General features: G+C 38.6%; 1 protein-coding gene across 3 annotated transcripts in view; it reads right to left on the bottom strand.

The window, feature by feature from the left end:
* The window catches only part of GABRB1 (gamma-aminobutyric acid type A receptor subunit beta1), a 401,509-nt gene that overhangs the window by 258,702 nt on the left and 121,441 nt on the right, over positions 1-21,366 (bottom strand). For all 3 annotated transcript variants that reach the window (XM_060110382.1, XM_060110372.1, XM_060110364.1), the window contains exon 4: positions 9,616-9,836. In XM_060110382.1, the coding sequence (XP_059966365.1) occupies positions 9,616-9,836 (221 nt within the window). The remainder of the gene's footprint in view (positions 1-9,615; positions 9,837-21,366) is intronic.

Here is a 21,366-nt window from a genome sequence, read left to right on the forward strand (position 1 = left end):
TATCAGACTGGTGTGAGGCTGTTATGAAAAAAGCCAATGCCAGAAACAGATCAGAGTCCAATAATAGATGAAGCATTTGTGTTTTTCTTGGAGAGATCTGTTGGCGGGATCCTAGCTACAAAGGCCTGGGTTGGCTCCAAAAAGGTGAAAGCAATGCTACGCAACTTGGAAGAAGGTACTGACTTTAAATGCATCTGAAAGACAGTGGGGTGAGAAAAGCACAGGTATAGGAATCAGGAAACCTGGATTTTAGTCCTAATTCTATAATTTGTTGTGCCCTTAGATCAGGCCCCTCCCCCTTTTATGCCTCAGTTTTCTCATTTTAAAATGAGGTGTATTCAAATTCATCATTCTCAGATATTTTTCTTCCTTTGCATCGTTGCCATTGGTAGAGACTGCCAATAATTTAGAAAATGCCTGAAGTGAGACTCTATAAACTGAGAATGCAACCCACGTTCTTGCTTGCAAAAAATCGAGTTGTCTTTTTTTTTTAACAAAACAATTTTTTATACACTTTGAGTAATCACATACAGTGAATATACATGTAGTTGATCAGCCTGCTAAGTTGGGTCACAGAATTATTCTCTTAGAAAACTTTAGAAGGATAGATAATTCATCACTTTATACCTTAGTTATATGTGATAGAAGCTACATAGGTAATAGAAAAATTACAACTGATTTCCATTGTATGAACCAACACTAATGACCACCACTGCTCTTGGATGAGTAGATTTCATCTGTAGTAATATCAATACACTCAAGGGACTTGTTAGTTTATTTCACCATTTTTCTGAGAAGATTTTAGGTCAGAGATTTTTAACTAGAGTTGACAGCTCCTGGGGTACTGAAAGAGTGGGAAAATTCCAAAGATCATTTTGCCAGCATCAACTGAAGCTATTTTACTGTGCAAATGAAGACCAAAGCTATCAACTAAATAACCAACCATTAGGATAAATCACCTTCCTCCCCACAAATACATCAAAAATACATCTACATGTGGAACAACTCCTACAGAACACCTACTGAATGCTGGAAGAAGACCTCAGACTTCCCAAAAGGCAAGAAACTCCCCACGTACCGGGGTAGGGCAGAAAAAAAAAGAATAAACAGAGACAAAAGAATAGGGATGGGACCTGCACCTCTGGGAGGGAGGTTTGAAGGAGGAAAGGTTTCCACACACTCGGAAACCCCTTCACTGGTGGAGACGGGGGGTGGCCAGGGGGGGAAGCTTCAGAGCCACAGAGGAGAGCACAGCAACAGGGGTGCAGAGGGCAAAGCACAGAGATTCCCGCACAGAGGATCGGTGCCAACCAGCACTCACCAGCCCGAGAGGCTTGTCTGTTCACCACCAGGGCGGATAGGGGATGGGAGCTGAGGCTCAGGATTCAGAAATCAGATCCCAGGGAGAGGACTGGGGTTGGATGCATGAACACAGCCTGAAGGGGGCTAGTGCGCCACAGCTAGTCGGGAGGGAGTCCGGAAAAAAGTCTGGAACTGCCTAAGAGGCAAGAGACCATTGTTTCGGGGTGTACGAGGAGAGGGGATTCAGAGCACCACCTAAACGAGCTCCAGAGATGGGCGCAAGCCACAGCTATCAGCGCGGGCACCAGAGACGGACATGAAATGCTAAGGCTGCTACTGCAGCCACCAAGAAGCCTGTGTGCAAGCACAGGTCACTATCCACACCTCCTCTCCTGAGAGCCTGTGCAGCCCACCACTGCCAGGGTCCTGTGATCCAGGGACAACGTCCCTGGGAGAACACATGGCATGCCTCAGGCTGTTTCAACATCACACTGGCCTCTACCCCGCAGGCTTGCCCTGCATTCCGCACCCATCCATTCCTCCCAGACTGAGTGAACCAGAGCCCCCTAATCAGCCACTCCTTTAACCCCCTCCTGGCTGGGCAAAGGACAGATGCCAGAGGGTGAACTACATGCAGAGGCAGGGCCAAATCCAAAGTTGGACCCCAGGAGCTGTGCGAACAAAGAAGAGAAAGGGAAATTTCTCTGTACAGCCTCAGGAGCAGCAGATTAAATCTCCACAATCAACTTGATGTACCCTGCATCTGTGGAATACCTGAACAGACAATGAATCATTCCAAAATTGAGGCTGTGGACTTTAGGAGCAACTGTAGACTTGGGGTTTGCTGTATGCAACTGACCAGTTTCTGATTTTCATGTTTATCTTAGTTCAGTTTTTAGTGCTTGTTATCATTGGTGGATTTGTTTATTGGTTTCGTTGCTCACTTCTATTTTTTTATTACTTTAAAAATTTTTTTATTTTAATAATTTTTTTAAACTTTTTATTCTAATGATGTTATTTTATTTTATATTATTTTATTTTTCTTTCTTTCTTTTTTTTTCTCCCTTTTCTTCTGAGCCATGTGGATGACAGGGTCTTGGTGCTCCAGCTGGCTGTCAGGCCTGAGCCTCTGGGGTGGGAGAGCCAAGTTCAGGACGTTGGACCACCAGAGACCTCCTGGCCCCACATAATATCAATTGGCAAGAGACTTCCCAGAGATCTCTTTCTCAGCGCTAAGACCGAGCTCCACTCAACAACCAGCAAGCTCCAGTGCTGGACACCCCAGGCCGAACAATTAGCAAGACAGGAACACAACCCCACCCTTTAGCAGAGAGGCTGCCTAAAATCATAATAAGTTCACAGATACCCCAAAACACACCACCGGACACGGTCCTTCCCACCAGAAAGACAAGATCCAGCCACACCCACCAGACCACAGGCACCAGTCCCCTCCACCAGGAAGCCTACACAGCCCACTGAACAAACCTTACCCCCTGGGGGCAAACACCATAAACAACGGGAACTATGAACCTGCAGGGTGCGAAAAAGGAGACCACAAACACAGTAAGTTAAGCAAAATGAGAAGACAGAAAAACACACAGCAGATGAAGGAGCAAAGTTAAAACCCACCAGACCAAACAAATGAAGAGGAAATAGGCAGTCTACCTGAAAAAGAATTCAGAGTAATGAGAGTAAAGATGATCCAAAATCTTGGAAATAGAATGGAGAAAATAGAAGAAATGTTTAATAAGGACCTAGAATAACTAAAGAGCAAACAAACAATGATGAACAACACAATAAATGAAATTTAAAATTCTCTAGAAGGAATCAATAGCAGAATACCTGAGGCAGAAGAACGGATAAGTGACCTAGAAAATATAATAGTGGAAATGACTACCACAGAGCAGAATAAAGAAAAAAGAATGAAAAGAATTGAGGACAGTCTCAGAGACCTCTGGGACAACATTAAACACACCAACATTCAAATTATAGGGCTTCCAGAAGAAGAAGAGAAAAAGAAAGGGTCTGAGAAAATATTTGAAGAGATGTTAGTCAAAAACATCCTTAACACGGGAAAGGAAATAGTCGATCAAGTCCAGGAAGAACAGAGTTCCAAACAGGGTAAACCCAAAGAGAAACACACCAAGACACATATTAATAAAACTATCAAAAATTAAACACAAAGAAAACATATTAAAAGCAGCAAGGGAAAAGCAACAAATAACATACAAGGGAATCCCCATAAGGTTAACAGCTGATTTTTCAGCAGAAACTCTGCAAACCAGAAGGGAGGGGCAGGACGTCTTTAAAATGATGAAAGGGAAAAACCTACAACCAAGATTACTCTACCCAGCAAGGATCTCATTCAGATTTGAGAGAGAAATTAAAAGCTTTACAGACAAGCAAAAGGTAAGAGAATTCAGCACCACCAAACCAGTGTTACAACAAATGCTAAAGAAACTTCTCTAGGCAGGAAACACAAGAGAGGGAAAAAACCTACAAAAGCAAACCCAAAACAATTAAGAAAATGGTAATAGGAACATACATATTGATAACTACCTTAAATGTAAATGGATTAAATGCTCCAACCAAAAGACATAGACTGGCTGAATGAATATAAAAACAAGACCTGTATATATGCTGTCTAAAAGAGACCCACTTAAGACCTAGGGACACATCCAGACTGAAAGTGAGGGGAGGGAAAGAGATATTGCATGCAATTGGAAATCAAAAGAAAGCTGGAGTAGCAATTCTCATATCAGATAAAAGAGACTTTAAAATAAAGACTATTACAAGAGACAATGTAGGACACTAAAAAATGATCAAGGGATCAATCCAAGAAGAAGATATAACAACTGTAAATATTTATGCACCCAACATAGCAGCACCTCAATACATAAGGCAAATGCTAACAACCATAAAGGGGAAATTGGCAGTAACACAATAATAGTAGGGGACTTTAACACCCGAATTTCACCAATGGACAGATCAACCAAAATGAAAATAAATAAGGAAACACAAGCTTTCAATGACACATTAAACAAGATGGACTTCATTCATATTTATAGGACATTCCATCCCAAAACAACAGAATACACTTTCTTCTCAAGTGCTCATGGAACATACTCCAGCAGGATAGACCATATCTTGGGTCACAAATCAAGCCTTTGTAAATTTAAGAAAATTGTAATCATATCAAATATCTTTTTCAAAATGCAACGTTATGAGGCTAGATATCAATTATGGGAAAAAAAACTACAAAAACATGGAGGCCAAACAATACACTACTAAATAACTAAGAGATCACTGAAGAAATCAGAGGAAATCAAAAAATACCTAGAAGTTTATAGCAATACAATCCTACCTCAAGAAACAAGAAACATCTCAAATAAACAACCTATCCTTATACCTAAAGCAAACAGACAAAGAAGAACAAAAAACCCTAAAGTTAGCAGGAAAGAAATCATAAAGATCAGATCAGAAATAAATGAAAAAAAATGAAGGAAACAATAGTAAAGCTCAATAAAACTAAAAGCTGGTTCTTAGAGAAGATAAACAAAATTAATAAACCGTTAGCCAGGCTCATCAAAAAAAAAAAAAATGGCAGAAGACTCAAATAAACAGAATTAGAAATGAAAAAGGAGAAGTAACAAGTGACACTGCAGAAATACAAAGGATCATGAGAAGTGACTACCAGCAACTATATGTCAATAAAATGGACAACCTGGAAGAAATGGACAAATTCTTAGAAAAGCACAACTTTCCGAGACTGAACCAGGAAGAAATAGAAAATATAAACAGACCAATCACAAGCACTGGAATTGAGACTGTGATTAAAAATTTTCCAAGAAACGAAAGCCCAGGACCAGATGGCTTCACAGGTGAATTCTAACAAACATTTAGAGAAGAGCTAACACCTATCCTTCTCAAACTCTTCCAAAATATAGCAGAGGGAGGAACACTCCCAAACTCTTTCTATGAGGCCACCACCACCCTGACACCAAAACCAGACAAAGATGTCACAAAAAAAGAAAACTACAGGCCAATATCACTGATGAACATAGATGCAAAAATCCTCAACAGAACACTAGCAAACAGAATCCAACAGCACATTAAAAGGATCATTCACCATCATCAAGTGGTGTTTATCCCAGGATTGCAAGGATTCTTCAATATACACAAATCAATCAATGTGATACACCATATTAACAAACTGAAGGATAAAAAACATATGATAATCTCAATAGACGCAGAAAAGGCTTGAGACAAAATTCAACACCCATTTATGAAAAAAACCCTCCAGAAAGTAGGCATAGTGGGAACTTATGTCAACATAATAAAGGCCATATAAGACAAACCCACAGCCAACATCATTCTCAATGATGAGATTGAGTTGATGAAAAACTGAAACCATTTCTGCTAAGATCAGGAGCAAGACAAGGTTTCCCACTCTCATAACTATTATTCAACATAGTTTTGGAAGTTTTAGCCACAGCAATCAGAGAAGAAAAAGAAATAAAAGGAATCCAAATTGGAAAAGAAGCAGTAAACTGTCACTGTTTGCAGATGACATGATACTATGCATAGAGAATCCTATAGATGCCACCAGAAAACTACTAGAGCTAATCAATGAATTTGGTAAAGTAGCAGGATACAAAATTAATGCACAGAAATCTCTTGCATTCCTATACACTAATGATGAAAAATCTGAAAGAGAAATTAAGGAAACACTCCCATTTACCATTGCAATGAAAAGAATAAAATACCTAGGAATAAACCTACCTAAGAGGACAAAAGGTCTGTATGCAGAAAAGTATAAGATACTGATGAAAGAATTTAAAGATGATACAAACAGATGGAGAGACATACCATGTTCTTGGATTGGAAGAATCAACATTGTGAAAATGACTATACTACCCAAAGCAATCTACAGATTCAATGAAATCCCTATCAAACTACCAAGGGCATTTTTTTTTTTTTTTTTTTTTTTTTGCTGTACGCGGGCCTCTCACTGCTGTGGCCTCTCCCGTTGCGGAGCACAGGCTCCGGACACACAGGCTCCGCGGCCATGGCTCGCGGGCCCAGCCGCTCCGCGGCATGTGGGATCTTCCGGGATCGGGGCACGAACCCGTGTCCCCTGCATCGGCAGGCGGACTCTCAACCACTGCGCCACCAGGGAAGCCCCCAAGGGCATTTTTCACAGAAGTAGAACAAAAAAATTTCACAATGTGTATGGAAACACAAAAGACCCCAAATAACAAAAGCAATCTTGAGAAAGAAAAATGGAGCTGGATGAATCACACTCCATGACTTCAGACTATACTACAAAACTACAGTAATCAAGACAGTATGATACTGGCACAAAAACAGAAATATAGACCAATTTAAAAGGAAAGAAAGCTCAGAGATAAACCCACACACATATGGCCACCTTATTTTTGATAAAGGAGGCAAGAATATACAATGGAGAAAAGATAGCCTCTTCAATAAGTGGTGCTGGAAAAACTGGACAGCTACTTGTAAAAGAATGAAATTAAAACACTCCCTAACACCATACACAAAAATAAACTCAAAATGGATTAAAGACCTAAATGTAAGTTCAGACACTATAAAACTCTTAAAGGAAAACATAGGCAGAACAATCTATGACATAAATCACAGCAAATCCTTTTTGACACACCTCCTAGAGAAATGGAAATAAAAACAAAAATAAACAAATGGGACCTAATGAAACTTCAAAGCTTTGGCACAACAAAGGAAACCATAAACAAGATGAAAAGGCAGCCCTCAGAATGGGAGAAAATATTTGCAAACAAAGCAAGTGACAATGGATTAATCTCCAAAATATACAAGCAGCTAATGCAGCTCAATATCAAAAAAACAAACAACCCAATCCAAAAATGGGCAGAAGACCTAAATAAACATTTCTCCAAAGAAGATATATAGATTGCCAACAAACACATGAAAGGATGCTCAACATCACTAAGCAGTAGAGAAATGCAAATCAAAACTACAATGAGGTATCACCTCACACCAGTCAGAATGGCCATCATCAAAGCATTTACAAAGAATAAATGCTGGAGAGGGTGTGGAGAAAAGGGAACCCTCTTGCACTATTGGTGGGAATGTAAATTGATACAGCCACTGTGGAGAACAGTATGGGGGTTCCTTAAAAACTAAAAATAGAGCTACCATACGACCCAGCAATGCCACTAATGGGTATCTATCTTGAGAAAACCATAATTCTAAAAGAGTCATGTACCACAATGTTCACTGCAGTTCTATTTACAATAGCCAGGACATGGAAGCAACCTAAGTGTCAGTTGACAGATGAATCGATAAAGAAGATGTGGCACATATATACAATGGAATATTACTCAGCCATAAAAAGAAACAAAGTTGAGTTATTTGTAGTGAGTTGGATGGACCTTGAGTGTGTCATACAGAGTGAAGTAAGTCAGAAAGAAAAACAAATACTGTATGCTAACACATATATATGGAATCTACAAAAAAAAAAAAAAAAAGGTTCTGAAGAACCTAGGGGCAGGACAGGAATAATGACGCAGACCTAGAGAATGGACTTGAACACATGGGGAGGGGGAAGGGTAAGCTGGGACAAAGTGAGAGAGTGGCATGTACATATATACACTACCAAATGTAGAATAGATAGCTAGTGGGAAGCTTCTGCCTAGCACAGGGAGATCAGCTCGGTGCTTTGTGACCATCTAGAGGGTGGGATAGGATGGGTGGGAGGGAGACGCAGGAGGGAGGGGATATGGGGCTATACGTATGCATATAGCTGATTCATTTTGTTATATCCAGATAACTAATGCAACAACGTTAAGCAATTATACTCCATTAAAGATGTTAAAAAAAAGTTTTATCACAGATACATTCTTTTCACTTGCATTTTGTTTTTGGATATTGGACACACATCAATTCTAGACTGTTGGCCCTTAACTACAGTTTTAGCTTGGCATTGATGCCCTATAAAAGGATTTTAGGGCGCTTATGAATACTCTAAAATAACAGGAAAATTTCATCAGCTTCTCAAAGGGATCACAAAGATTAACAAAGGTTAAAGAACCTCCACTCTATGCATCCTACAATAACATGTTACAATTCAAATTATTTCTTTGGTAAAACTGGTAGCTGATTTGAACTGTAGCCTAAAAGTTTTAATCAACCCTTAACTACCTGAGGGTTAGTAACAGACCTCTGTAAGTGTATAGTACCTCTTTTACACTTGATTCTTTAAAAAAATAAATGAAACAAAACACATTGTGGTGCAAAACATTGTTGATAGAAATTAAAGGTAACATAAACAAATAAAGATATATTCATGGTTAGAAAACCTGATAATTTTAAATTGTCAATTCTCCCCAAACTGATCTATAGATTCAATACACTCAATTATAAGCCCAGTGGACTTTTTTTGGGTAGAAATCAACAAGTTTACCCTAAAAGTTATAGGGAAATGCAAAGAACCTAGAATTTCCAAAGCAATTTTAAACAGTCAGTATAAAGTTGAAGGACTTACATTATGTGACTTCATAACTTAACAAATAGCTATGGTAATAAAATAGTGTGATACTGTCTAAGGACGGACCAAAAGAACAGTGGAACAAAATAAATCCTAGAAATAGACCCCCAATTATTCAGTCAAAGGTACCAACACTATCTGAAGGGAAAAGCAAAGTCTTTTCAATAAATGGTACTAGAATAACTGTATAGTCATATGGAAAAAATGAACCTCAATCCCTACCTCATAAGAAATACAAAAATTAATTTAATGTGGATCACATACATGAAAATAAAAATGAAAACATAAGAGATTTAAGGGAATAAAATCACTTTGCACTTCTAAAAGTCACCACAAAATATTTTCCTATTTCTTCAAAATGTTTCTCAATTCCATTTCATAATTAAGTAGCTATACAGAATACCTAGAACACATTGTAATTGAGTCTGGGTGGACTGAAAATAATCAAACAATTGGCTAAAAAAATTTATGTAATTTCTAGAATAAGCTGGATGTGAAATCTGTCTAACAAAAACACATATTCTTATTACTATGTTTATTATTTGAGGATCACGGCAAAAAAAATTCACTTTCCTTTGATGGACAAAGTTGTCTAGATTTAGCTTGAATTATTCTAAATAGATTTTCTGAACTTTAATATAATTTTATTATAAAGATTAAAGAGTCTATATATTCACTTACTTGCCTTTCTCCCCCTCTATCCATTTCCAAGAGTAAAAATTAAACAACATGAACAACAACAGTAAAACATGCAACATAAAGCTGTTTACCGGAGTCCGTAGAGAACTGTTCCATCAGGATGCAGTCGGATCATTCGATTTTTCACTGTAACCCCATGCACAAATGATTTCTTGTCATTCAGAAAGTAGGTGTCTGGTACCCAGAGTTGGTCAGCTACCCTGTTGTCTAGCGTGAGGTTTAGTGGGATTCCAGAATAAGAAAGCCTTTTGTCTTTCCAAGACTGCTGGAAATACATGGTGAGTGTATAATCCTGCAAAAAAAAGGAAACCGAACAAAGAATTTTACCATCATCACCACCACCACCATCATCATCATCATCATCATTATCATCATCATCATGATCATCATCACTGTCATCATCTAAAAGCCTTTTTGGTAAGAATGTGATAGCATGTGGTACTGAGGATGCCTAGAGACTCACCATTCTGTGATCACAAAGCACCGAGCTGATCTCCCTGTGCTAGGTTGACTCACCAACCTCCCCTACAAGGTTATATTTGAATATATTGAAATTTGCACCTCCAAGTATAGGGCAACCGATAGGTTAGAAGTACTAGTGCAATAATTGAATGCATGCAGAAGCATTTGCACCAATATAGAGTAAATCCATTTAACTGAATTTTAAGGTTTGATGTTAAGGTAATGATATCATGGGGAAGGCTGTAAAGGGAAGTTGTACCTATAGATTCATGTTCACAAAAATCTACCTCTGGATATTGTATTTATAGTACTGCTTGATTCAGGAATTGGTTTGAGTTCAGAGATGGGTTTGTACTCGAGTTTGTTTCTCCATCTCCTGTAAAAGTTTACATTAAGGACATACCTTCGCACTTTTCTTTCTGCCCAGGTTTCCCCTGGCAGTGAGAGACAGGAAGATTTGGGCTCAATAAATGTGTCAAGCTCACAGGAGAGGAATGGTGAAGATTATCTTAGAGCTTTCGTTGTATGTTTTTAAAGAACTCTATTAATACAAAGTGTAATTGTCCATTAAAAGAATAAGAGGTAGCAGTAAAATCATAAAGACTTAAGATGTGGTCCCAATATCATAAAAACAGAAGGTTCACTTTTTCTTTTAAAGGATATTTATCTGTCAACAGCTTTAGCTGGATGCTTTAGCAACAATTAAGAAAACACGTCATAACTCCTGCACAACTCTGTACTGCCATTGTTATATATACCACTGTTTGGGAAGCATTGGCTCCGATCATGACTTACATCTGGGCAAACTGCACTTCATCTAGATACCTATATGGATATTTATGCATTTCTGAAATATCTTAAATGATAAGACAATATTTGTTCTCGATAATGAGTTCCAATGTCCTTTAACCACTATATTCAAGAATGCTTACACTATTTACTCAGAAATAATCTTGCAATAATTCAAAGCCATTCTTTCTTGTTCATTGGCAAGGACATTTGCTCTTTGTTACTAATCATACAATACCCTTTATATAGGTCTGAAACCTCTTTCCACCTTACCTTCATTTAACAGAAAAAGAGAACCCACAGGGTTATACACAATTCTCTTCTCAATTGCTAACATCTGCATTTGAATCCTCATCAAGCTCTTAACATCAATACCTTTTTGGAGGACAATGAATTGAACAGATTCTGGGCCTTAGATTCTAAAACACCTCCATTCCAAAATCTACCACATGTAGAGCTATGTAACCATGAGCAACTAACTTAACCCCTTATATGTCAGATGTCTCATTTCTAAAATAAAAATAATAGCATTTTACTAGCTTATTGAAAGCATTACTTGGGAGAATTATGGTGCAAGTAGTTTAGAAACTAACACGCTAAACAAATATATTATCTTCAAAAATTGTTGCTATTTAAAGATTAATATCATACTTCCAAATTATTTGGAGTGTACGTATTCATTTTCATAAGCATTTCCACTTTTAAAGAGATGTTTATAAAAGAACCTGTAGGAAGAAGGACCCTGGTAATCATGGAAGAAAGCAATTGTCTGTCTTGTAAGTCTTGTTGTTGGGGTCTTGTTTGTAATTCAGACAATGTAAGAAAATGAATGACTAGCTCAGCACAATCAGCAATGGGTTACAGGTTCCACTACTCACGCTGAATACACATTAGCCTCCAGCTCTCGTGAGCGCTACAGAGGATTTCCTCACAATGAGACCATGAGGCAAAATCCTTACTCCACATTCTCCTCAACAAAGAAAGTTTTAATGTGTGATGAGGAAAAACTTATTATAAAATACAAATGAGAGTCTTGGAGGAAGATGGCGGAAGAGTAAGAGGAGGAGATAACCTTCCTCCACACAGATACATCAGAAATACATCTACACGTGGAACAACTCCTACAGAACACCTACTGAATGCTGGCAGAAGACCTCAGACCTCCCAAAAGGCAAGAAACTCCCCACGTACCTGGGTAGGGCAAAAGAAAAAAGAAAACACAGAGACAAAAGAATAGGGACGGGACCTGCACCAGTGGGAGGGAGCCGTGAAGGAGGAAAGGTTTCCACACACTAGAAGCCCCTTCGCGGTAGGAGACTGCGGGTGGCGGAGGTGGGGAGCTTCGGAGCCATGGAGGAGAGCGCAGGGTGCAGAGAGCAAAGCAGAGAGATTTCCGCACAGAGAATCGGTGCCGACCAGCACTCACCAGCCCGAGAGGCTTGTCTGCTCACCCGCCGGGGCAGGCGGGGGCTGGGAGCTGAGGCTCCGGCTTCGGTCGGAGCGCAGGGAGAGGACTGGCTGCGTGAACACAGCCTGAAGGGGTTAGTGCACCACGGTTAGCCGGGAGGGAGTCCGGGAAAAAGTCTGGACCTGCCGAAGACGCAAGAGACTTTTTCTTCCCTCTTTGTTTCCTGGTACGCGAGGAGAGGGGATTAAGAGCGCTGCTTAAAGGAGCTCCAAAGACGGGCGCGAGCCACGGGTAACAGCACGGACCCCAGAGACGAGGATGAGACACTTAGGCTGCTGCTGCCGCCACCAAGAAGCCTGTGTGCGAGCACAGGCCACTCTCCACACCTCCCTTCCTGGGAGCCTGTGCAGCCCGCCACTGCCAGGGTCCCGGGATCCACGGCCAACTTACCCAGAAGAGCACACGGCACGCCTCAGGCTCGTGCAACGTCATGCCGGCCTCTGCTGCGCAGGCTCGCTCCGCACTCCATGCCCCTCCCTCCCCCCGGCCTGAGTAAGCCAGAGCCCCTGAATCAGCGGCTCCTTTAAGCCCGTCCTGTCTGAGCGAAGAACAGATGCCTTCTGGCGACCTACACGCAGAGGCGGGGCCAAATCCAAAGCTGAACCCCGGGAGCTGTGCGAACAAAGAAGAGAAAGGGAAATTTCTCCGTGCAGCCTCAGGAGCAGCGGATTAAAGCTCCACAATCAACTTGATGTACCGTGCATCTGTGGAATGCCTGAATAGACAACAAATCATCCCAAATTGAGGAGGTGGATTTTGAGAGCAAGATTTATTATTTTTTCGCCCTTTCCTCTTTTTGTGAGTGTGTATGATTCTGTGTGAGATTTTGTCTGTATAGCTTTGCTTTCACCATTTGTCCTAGGGTTGTATCCATCCTTTTTTTTTTTTTTTTTACTTTTTAAAAACATTTTTATAATTATTTTTTATTTTAATAACTTTATTTTACCTTACTTTATTTTCTTTTCTTTTATCCTCTTTCTTTCTTTCTACTTTTTCTCCCTTTTATTTTGAGCCATGTGGATGAAAGGCTCTTGGTGCTGCAGCCAGGAGTCAGTGCTGTGTCTCTGAGGTGAGAGAGCCAATTTCAGGACACTGATTCACAAGGGACCTCCCCGCTCCACGTAATATCAAACGGCGAAAATTTCCCAGAGATCTCCATCTCAACACCAACACCCAGCTTCACTCAATGACCAGCAAGCTACAGTGCTGGACACCCTATGCCAAACAACTAGCAAGACAGGAACACAACCCCATCCATTAGCAGAGAAGCTGCCTAAAATCATAATAAGCCCACAGACACCCCAAAACACACCACCAGACGTGGACCTGCCCACCAGAAAGACAAGATCCAGCCTCATCCACCAGAGCACAGGCACTAGTCCCCTCCACCAGGAAGCCTACACAACCCACTGAACCAACTTTAGCCACTGGGGACAGAAACCAAAATCAACAGGAACTATAAACCTGCAGCCTGCAAAAAGGAGACTCCAAACACAGTAACATAAGCAAAATGAGAAGAGAGAAAACCACACAGCAGGTGAAGGAGCAAGATAAAAACCCACTAGACCGAACAAATGAAGAGGAAATAGGCAGTCTACCTGAAAAAGAATTCAGAATAATGATAGTAAAGATGATCCAAAATCTTGGAAATAGAATAGACAAAATGCAAGAAACATTTAACAAGGACCTAGAAGAACTAAAGATGAAACAAGCAATGATGAACCACACAAGAAATGAAATTAAAAATACTCTAGAAGGGATCAATAGCAGAATAACTGAGGCAGAAGAACGAATAAGTGACCTGGAAGATAAAGTTGTGGAAATAACTACTGCAGAGCAGAATAAAGAAAAAAGAATGAAAAGAACTGAGGACAGTTTCAGAGACCTCTGGGACAACATTAAATGCACCAACATTCGAAGTATAGGGGTTCCAGAAGAAGAAGAGAGAAAGAAAGGGACTGAGAAAATATTTGAAGAGATTATAGTTGAAAACTTCCCTAATATGGGAAAGGAAATAGTTAATCAAGTCCAGGAAGCACAGAGAGTCCCATACAGGATAAATCAAAGGAGAAACAAGCCAAGACACATATTAATCAAACTGTCAAAAATTAAATACAAAGAAAATATATTAAAAGCAGCTAGGGAAAAACAACAAATAACACACAAGGGAATCCCCATAAGGTTAACAGCTGATCTTTTCAGCAGAAACTCTGCAAGCCAGAAGGGACTGGCAGGATATAGTTAAAGTGATGAAGGAGAAAAACCTGCAACCAAGATTACTCTACCCAGCAAGGATCTCATTCAGATTTGATGGAGAAATTAAAACCTTTACAGAAAAGCAAAAGCTGAGAGAGTTCAGCACCACCAAACCAGCTTTACAACAAATGCTAAAGGATCTTCTTTAGGCAAGAAACACAAGAGAAGGAAAAGACCTATAATAACAAACCTAAAACAATTAAGAAAATGGGAATAGGAATGTACATATTGATAATTACCTTAAATGTAAATGGATTAAATGCTCCCACCAAAAGACACAGACTGGCTGAATGGATACAAAAACAAGACCCATATATATGCCACCTACAAGAGACCCACTTCAGACCTAGAGACACACAGAGACTGAAAGTGATGGGATGGAAAAACATATTCCATGCAAATGGAAACTAAAAGAAAGCTGGAGTAGCAATTCTCATATCAGACATACAGACTTTAAAATAAATACTATTAGAAGAGACAAAGAAGGACACTACATAATGATCAAGGGATCGATCCAAGAAGAAGATATAACAATTGTAAATATTTATGCACCCAACATAGGAGCACCTCAATATATAAGGCAAATACTAACAGCCATAAAAGGGGAAATCAACAGTAACACATTCATTGTAGGGGACTTTAACACCCCACTTTCACCAATGGACAGATTATCCAAAATGAAAATAAATAAGGAAACACAAGCTTTAAATGATACATTGAACAAGATGGACTTAATTGATATTTATAGGACATTCCATCCAAAAACAACAGAATACACATTTTTCTCAAGTGCTCATGGAACATTCTCCAGGATAGATCATATCTTGGGTCACAAATCAAGCCTTGGTAAATTTAAGAAAATTGAAATTGTATCAAGTATCTTTTCCGACCACAACGCTATGAAACTAGACATCAATTACAGGAAAAGATCTATAAAATATACAAACACAAGGAGGCTAAACAATACACTACTTAATAACGAAGTGATCACTGAAGAAATCAAAAAGGAAATTAAAAAATACCTAGAAACAAATGACAATGGAGACACGATAACTCAAAACCTATGGGATGCAGCAAAAGCAGTTCTAAGAGGGAAGTTTATAGCAATACAATCCTACCTTAAGAAACAGGAAACATCTCGAATAAACAACCTAACCTTGCACCTAAAGCAATTAGAGAAAGAAGAAAAAAAAAACCCAAAGTTAGCAGAAGGAAAGAAATCATAAAGATCAGATCAGAAATTAATGAAAAAGAAATGAAGGAAATGACAGCAAAGGTCAATAAACATAAAAGCTGGTTCTTTGAGAAGATAAATAAAATTGATAAACCATTAGCCAGACTCATCAAGAAAAAAAGGGAGAAGACTCAAATCAATAGAATTAGAAATGAAAAAAGAGAAGTAACAACTGACACTGCAGAAATACAAAGGATCATGAGAGATTACTACAAGCAACTCTAGGCCAATAAAATGGACAACCTGAAAGAAATGGACAAATTCTTAGAAATGCACAACCTGCCAAGACTGAATCAGGAAGAAATAGAAAACATGAATAGACCAATCACAAGCACTGAAATTGAAACTGTGATTAAAAATCTTCCAACAACAAAAGCCCAGGACCAGATGGCTTCACAGGCGAATTCTATAAAACATTTAGAGAAGAGCTAACACCTATCCTTCTCAAACTCTTCCAAAATATAGCAGAGGGAGGAACACTCCCAAACTCATTCTATGAGACCACCATCACCCTGACACCAAAACCAGAGAAGGATGTCACAAAGAAAGAAAACTACAGGCCAATATCACTGATGAACATAGATGCAAAAATCCTCAACAAAATACTAGCAAACAGAATCCAACAGCACATTAAAAGGATCCTACACCATGATCAAGTGGGGTTTATTCCAGGAATGCAAGGATTCTTCAATATATGCAAATCAATCAATGTGATATACCATATTAACATATTGAAGGAGAAAAACCATATGGTTATTTCAATAGATGCAGAGAAAGCTTTCGAAAACATTCAACACCCATTTATGATAAAAACCCACCAGAAAGTAGGCATAGAGGGAACTTTCCTCAACATAATAAAGGCCATATATGACAAACCCACAGCCAACATCATCCTCAATGGTGAAAAACTGAAACCATTTCCACTTAGATAGGAACAAGACAAGGTTACCCACTCTGACCACTCTTATTCAACATAGTTTTGGAAGTTTTAGCCACAGCAATCAGAGAAGAAAAGGAAATAAAAGGAATCCAAAATCGGAAAAGAAGTAAAGCTGTCACTCTTTGCCAATGACATGATACTATACATAGAGAATTCTAAAGATGCTACCAGAAAACTACTAGAGCTGAATTTGGTAAAGTAGCAGGATACGAAATTAATGAACAGATATCTCTTGCATTCCTAGACACTAATGATGAAAAATCTGAAAGTGAAATCAAAAAAACACTCCCATTTACCACTGCAACAAAAAGAATAAAATATCTAGGAATAAACCTACCTAAGGAGACAAAAGACCTGTATGCAGAAAATTATGACACTGATGAAAGAAATTAAAGATTATACAAATAGATGGAGAGATATACCATGTTCTTGGATTGGAAGAATCAACATTGTGAAAATGACTCTACTACCCAAAGCAATCTACAGATTCCATGCAATCCCTATTAAACTACCACTGGCATTTTTCACAGAACTAGAACAAAAAAATTTCACAATTTGTACGGACACACAAAAGACCCCGAATAGCCAAAACAATCTTGAGAATGAGAAACGGAGCTGGAGACTTACTTCAGACTATACTACAAAGCTACAGCAATCAACACAGTATGGTACTGGCACAAAATCAGAAATATAGATCAATGGAACAGGATAAACAGAGATAAACCCCCGCATATGTGGTCACCTTATCTTTGATATAGGAGGCAGGAATGTACAGTGGAGAAAGGACAGCCTCTTCAATAAGTGGTGCTGGGAGAATTGGACAGGTACATGTAAAAGTATGAGACTAGATCACTCCCTAACAGCATACACAAAAATAAGCTCAAAATGGATTAAAGACCTAAATGTAAGGCCAGAAACTTCAAACTCTTAGAGGAAAACATAGGAAGAACACTCTTTGACATAAATCACAGCAAGATCCTTTTGGACCCACCTCCTAGAGAAATGGAAATAAAAACAAAAATAAACAAATGGACCTAATGAAACTTCAAAGCTTTTGCATAGCAAAGGAAACCATAAACAAGACCAAAGGACACCCCTCAGAATGGGAGAAAATATTTGCAAATGAAGCAACTGACAAAGGATTAATCTCCAAAATTTACAAGCAGCTCATGCAGCTCAATATCAGAAAAATAAACAACCCAAACCAAAAATGGGCAGAAGACCTAAATAGACATTTCTCCAAAGGAGATATACAGATTGCCAACAAACACATAAAGGAATGCTCAACATCATTAATCATTAGAGAAATACAAATCAAAACTACAATGAGATATCATCTCACACCAGTCAGAATGGCCATCATCAAAACATCTAGAAACAATAAATGCTGGAGAGGGTGTGGAGAAAAGGAACACTCTTGCACTGCTGGTGGGAATGTGAGTTGGTACAGTCACTATGGAGAACAGTATGGAGGTTCCTTAAAAAACTACAAATAGAACTACCATATGACCCAGCAATCCCACTACTGGGCATATACCCTGAGTTAACCGTAATTCAAAAAGAGTCATGTACCAAAATGTTCATTGCAGCTCTATTTACAATAGCCAGGAGATGGAAACAACCTAAGTGTCCATCATCGGATGAATGGATAAAGAAGATGTGGCACATATATACAATATAATATTACTCAGCCATAAAAAGAAACGAAATTGAGCTATTTGTGATGAGGTGGATGGATCTAGCATCTGTCATACAGAGTGAAGTAAGTCAGAAAGAGAAAGACAAATACCGTATGCTAACACATATATATGGAATTTAAGAAAAAAATGTCAAGAAGAACCTAGGTGTAAGACAGGAATAAAGACACAGACCTACTAGAGAATGGACTTGAGGATATGGGGAGGGGGAAGGGTAAGTTGTGACAAAGTGAGAGAGTGGCATGGACATAGATATATTACCAAACGTAAAATAGATAGCTAGTGGGAAGCAGCCGCATAACACAGGGAGATGTGCTCAGTGCTTTGTGACCACCTAGAGGGGCGGGATAGGGAGGGAAACGCAAGAGGGAAGAGATATGGGAACATATGTGTATGTATAACTGATTCACTTTGTTATAAAGCAGAAACTAACACACCATTGTAAAGCAATTATACTCCAATAAAGATATAAAAAATACAAATGATTATAATGACAAATAATACTCTAATAGCTAATGTTATGATTAAAATATGTTTGTGGTAAGTAAATAATGGAGAGTGGGAGGAGAAAATAATGTAAACATGAGTGATCTCTGCATAGATTAAGTAAGTGTGTGTGTGTGTGTGTGTGTGTGTGTGTGTGTGTGTGTGTGTGTAGACTTTTTCCCCTTTCTTTTGTGGAAACCATTTTGTTTCCTGTAAAGAGAGAACTATACACAAATAGTGAGATCTTTGCTCTATATAGCTCACTCTATTTTCAGTAAATATTGACTAAACATCACACTGTATTTCTCAGTTAAAGCAGTAACTTACCCTGTTTGCAATAAGAAGTCATGCAGTGGAAATTTATGGATGCTAGTATTTTACATTGGGAAGTGGGTGATGTGGAATAAGTATCTTTCAGGACTTTTCTTCTTATTCTTTGCTATCTTAATCTGGGACCTGATTCTATGATAAATGGTAATATGGACCCATGAGTTTGATAACCTTAAAAAAAACTTTTTGAAGCTAATGATAATTGTGACAATAATGATGCAAAATGTAGAAAGACCTAAAACAGAGCAATATATCCTTACTATGTATATTTTACCACATGCATGACAAGAATATCCTTCTAGAAAGTGCTCTGTGCTCTGTGGTTTTCACAACCTTGTGAGATAGGCAAATTCTCCTTGAGAGAATTTATGATCTATATCTCTGGGAAACTACTTACTGAAGTTTTAATAAATTATTTTTTCTATCTGCACCTTAAATATTAATAGTCACATCTGCATATGATAAAGCCTATGGTATCGTTTTGGTGTATTCTATTCTTAGATGGAAAAGCAAGGCTTAAAGTTACTGTATTTTGCTCTCTGTTACAACAGATTTTCTATTAATCCTTCATTAGTCTAAAGTACAAGCACTCCAGGGAGCATGGAAAGTTTTTGGAAAGAAATAAAAGGTATTAATACTTTGGTCAAGAATGCTGAAATCATTTTTCTTCAAGGTGTGTTTTAAGTGTTCAACCAGCTTTCTCAAGTGTGCAGTCTACTCCTTGAGAGAAAGTGTGACATATTTAGAAACTATGGGCCACAGGGGACTCGACACTGAGGCAAATTAATGGGATTAACTGGTATGAGATTGCTAATGAAATTCGTCAGGCTAACTCAGGCATGAGAGAATTTGATTCATTGAGGAAAAGCAGGTTAGACGATACCAAATTAGTAGGGCACAATTAAACTCCAAAAACCGTACTTTTTAAATCTAAAAATGTTTAAAAAAATAAAAATATTTCTAATAAATCAAAGCAATTCTTTGGAGAATAAAGGAAACATTATTTTTATTTATTTATTTACTTATTTTTATTGAAGTATAGTTGATATACAATATTATATTAGTTTCAGGTGTACAACATAGTGATTCAAAATTTTTATAGATTATACTCCATTTAAAGTTATTATAGGGCTTCCCTGGTGGCGCAGTGGTTGAGAGTCCGCCTGCCGATGCAGGGGACACGGGTTCGTGCCCCAGTCCGGGAAGATCCCACATGCCGCGGAGCGGCTGGACCCGTGAGCCATGGCTGCTGAGCCTGCGCGTCCGGGGACTGTGCTCAGCAACGGGAGAGGCCACAACAGTGAGAGGCCCGCGTACCACAACAACAACAACAAAAAAAAAATAATAAAAAAAAAAATAAAGTTATTATAAAATATTGGCTATATTCCCTATGTTGTACAGTATATCCTTGTAGCTTATTTATTTTATACATAGTAGTTTGTACCTCTTAATCCCCTACCCCTAACTTTCCCCTCCCCCTTTCTCCCTCCCAGCTTGTAACCACTAGTTTATTCTTTATATCTGTGAGTCTGTTTCTGTTTTGTTATATTCATTCATTTGTTTTACTTTTTAGATTACACGTATAAGTGATAGCACATACTTAGCATTCCAAGATATGGAATCAACTTAAACGTCCATCAACAGATGAATGGATAAAGATGTGTTGTGTGTGTGTGTATATATATATATATATATATACAATGGAATATTACTCAGCCATAAAAAGAAGAATTTTGCCATTTGTAACATGTATGGAACTGGAGGGTACTATGCTTAGTGACATAAGTCAGATAGAGAAAGGTAACATTCTTTTCAGATCAGTAGTTTTAAAATCTGGGTGATTTTGTCTCCCAGAGGACATTTAGCAATGTCTGGAGACAGTTTTGGTTGTTACAACTGGGAGTACCATGTGTGCAACTAACATCACAGAGAAGAACAAACCTGACTCCATATTGGATCTATTCTTTTAGTTTTAACCTTTGTGCTCTGTTGCCTGTCTTAGCATGCTAGCTCTGCACCTTTGTAAAAGAATGTTTCCTATAGCCTGGAATATACATAATAGCCCTTCCTTCATGTTCTGCCTCCCAGGCTTCACCTTTAAAGATTTAACACTTTTCCGTTCATATAGAGGTAAAAAGTTGGACTGTAACTCGGGTAAGA

This window comes from Mesoplodon densirostris, chromosome 1, assembly GCF_025265405.1.
Source record: "Mesoplodon densirostris isolate mMesDen1 chromosome 1, mMesDen1 primary haplotype, whole genome shotgun sequence".
Classification (NCBI taxonomy): domain Eukaryota; kingdom Metazoa; phylum Chordata; class Mammalia; order Artiodactyla; family Ziphiidae; genus Mesoplodon; species Mesoplodon densirostris.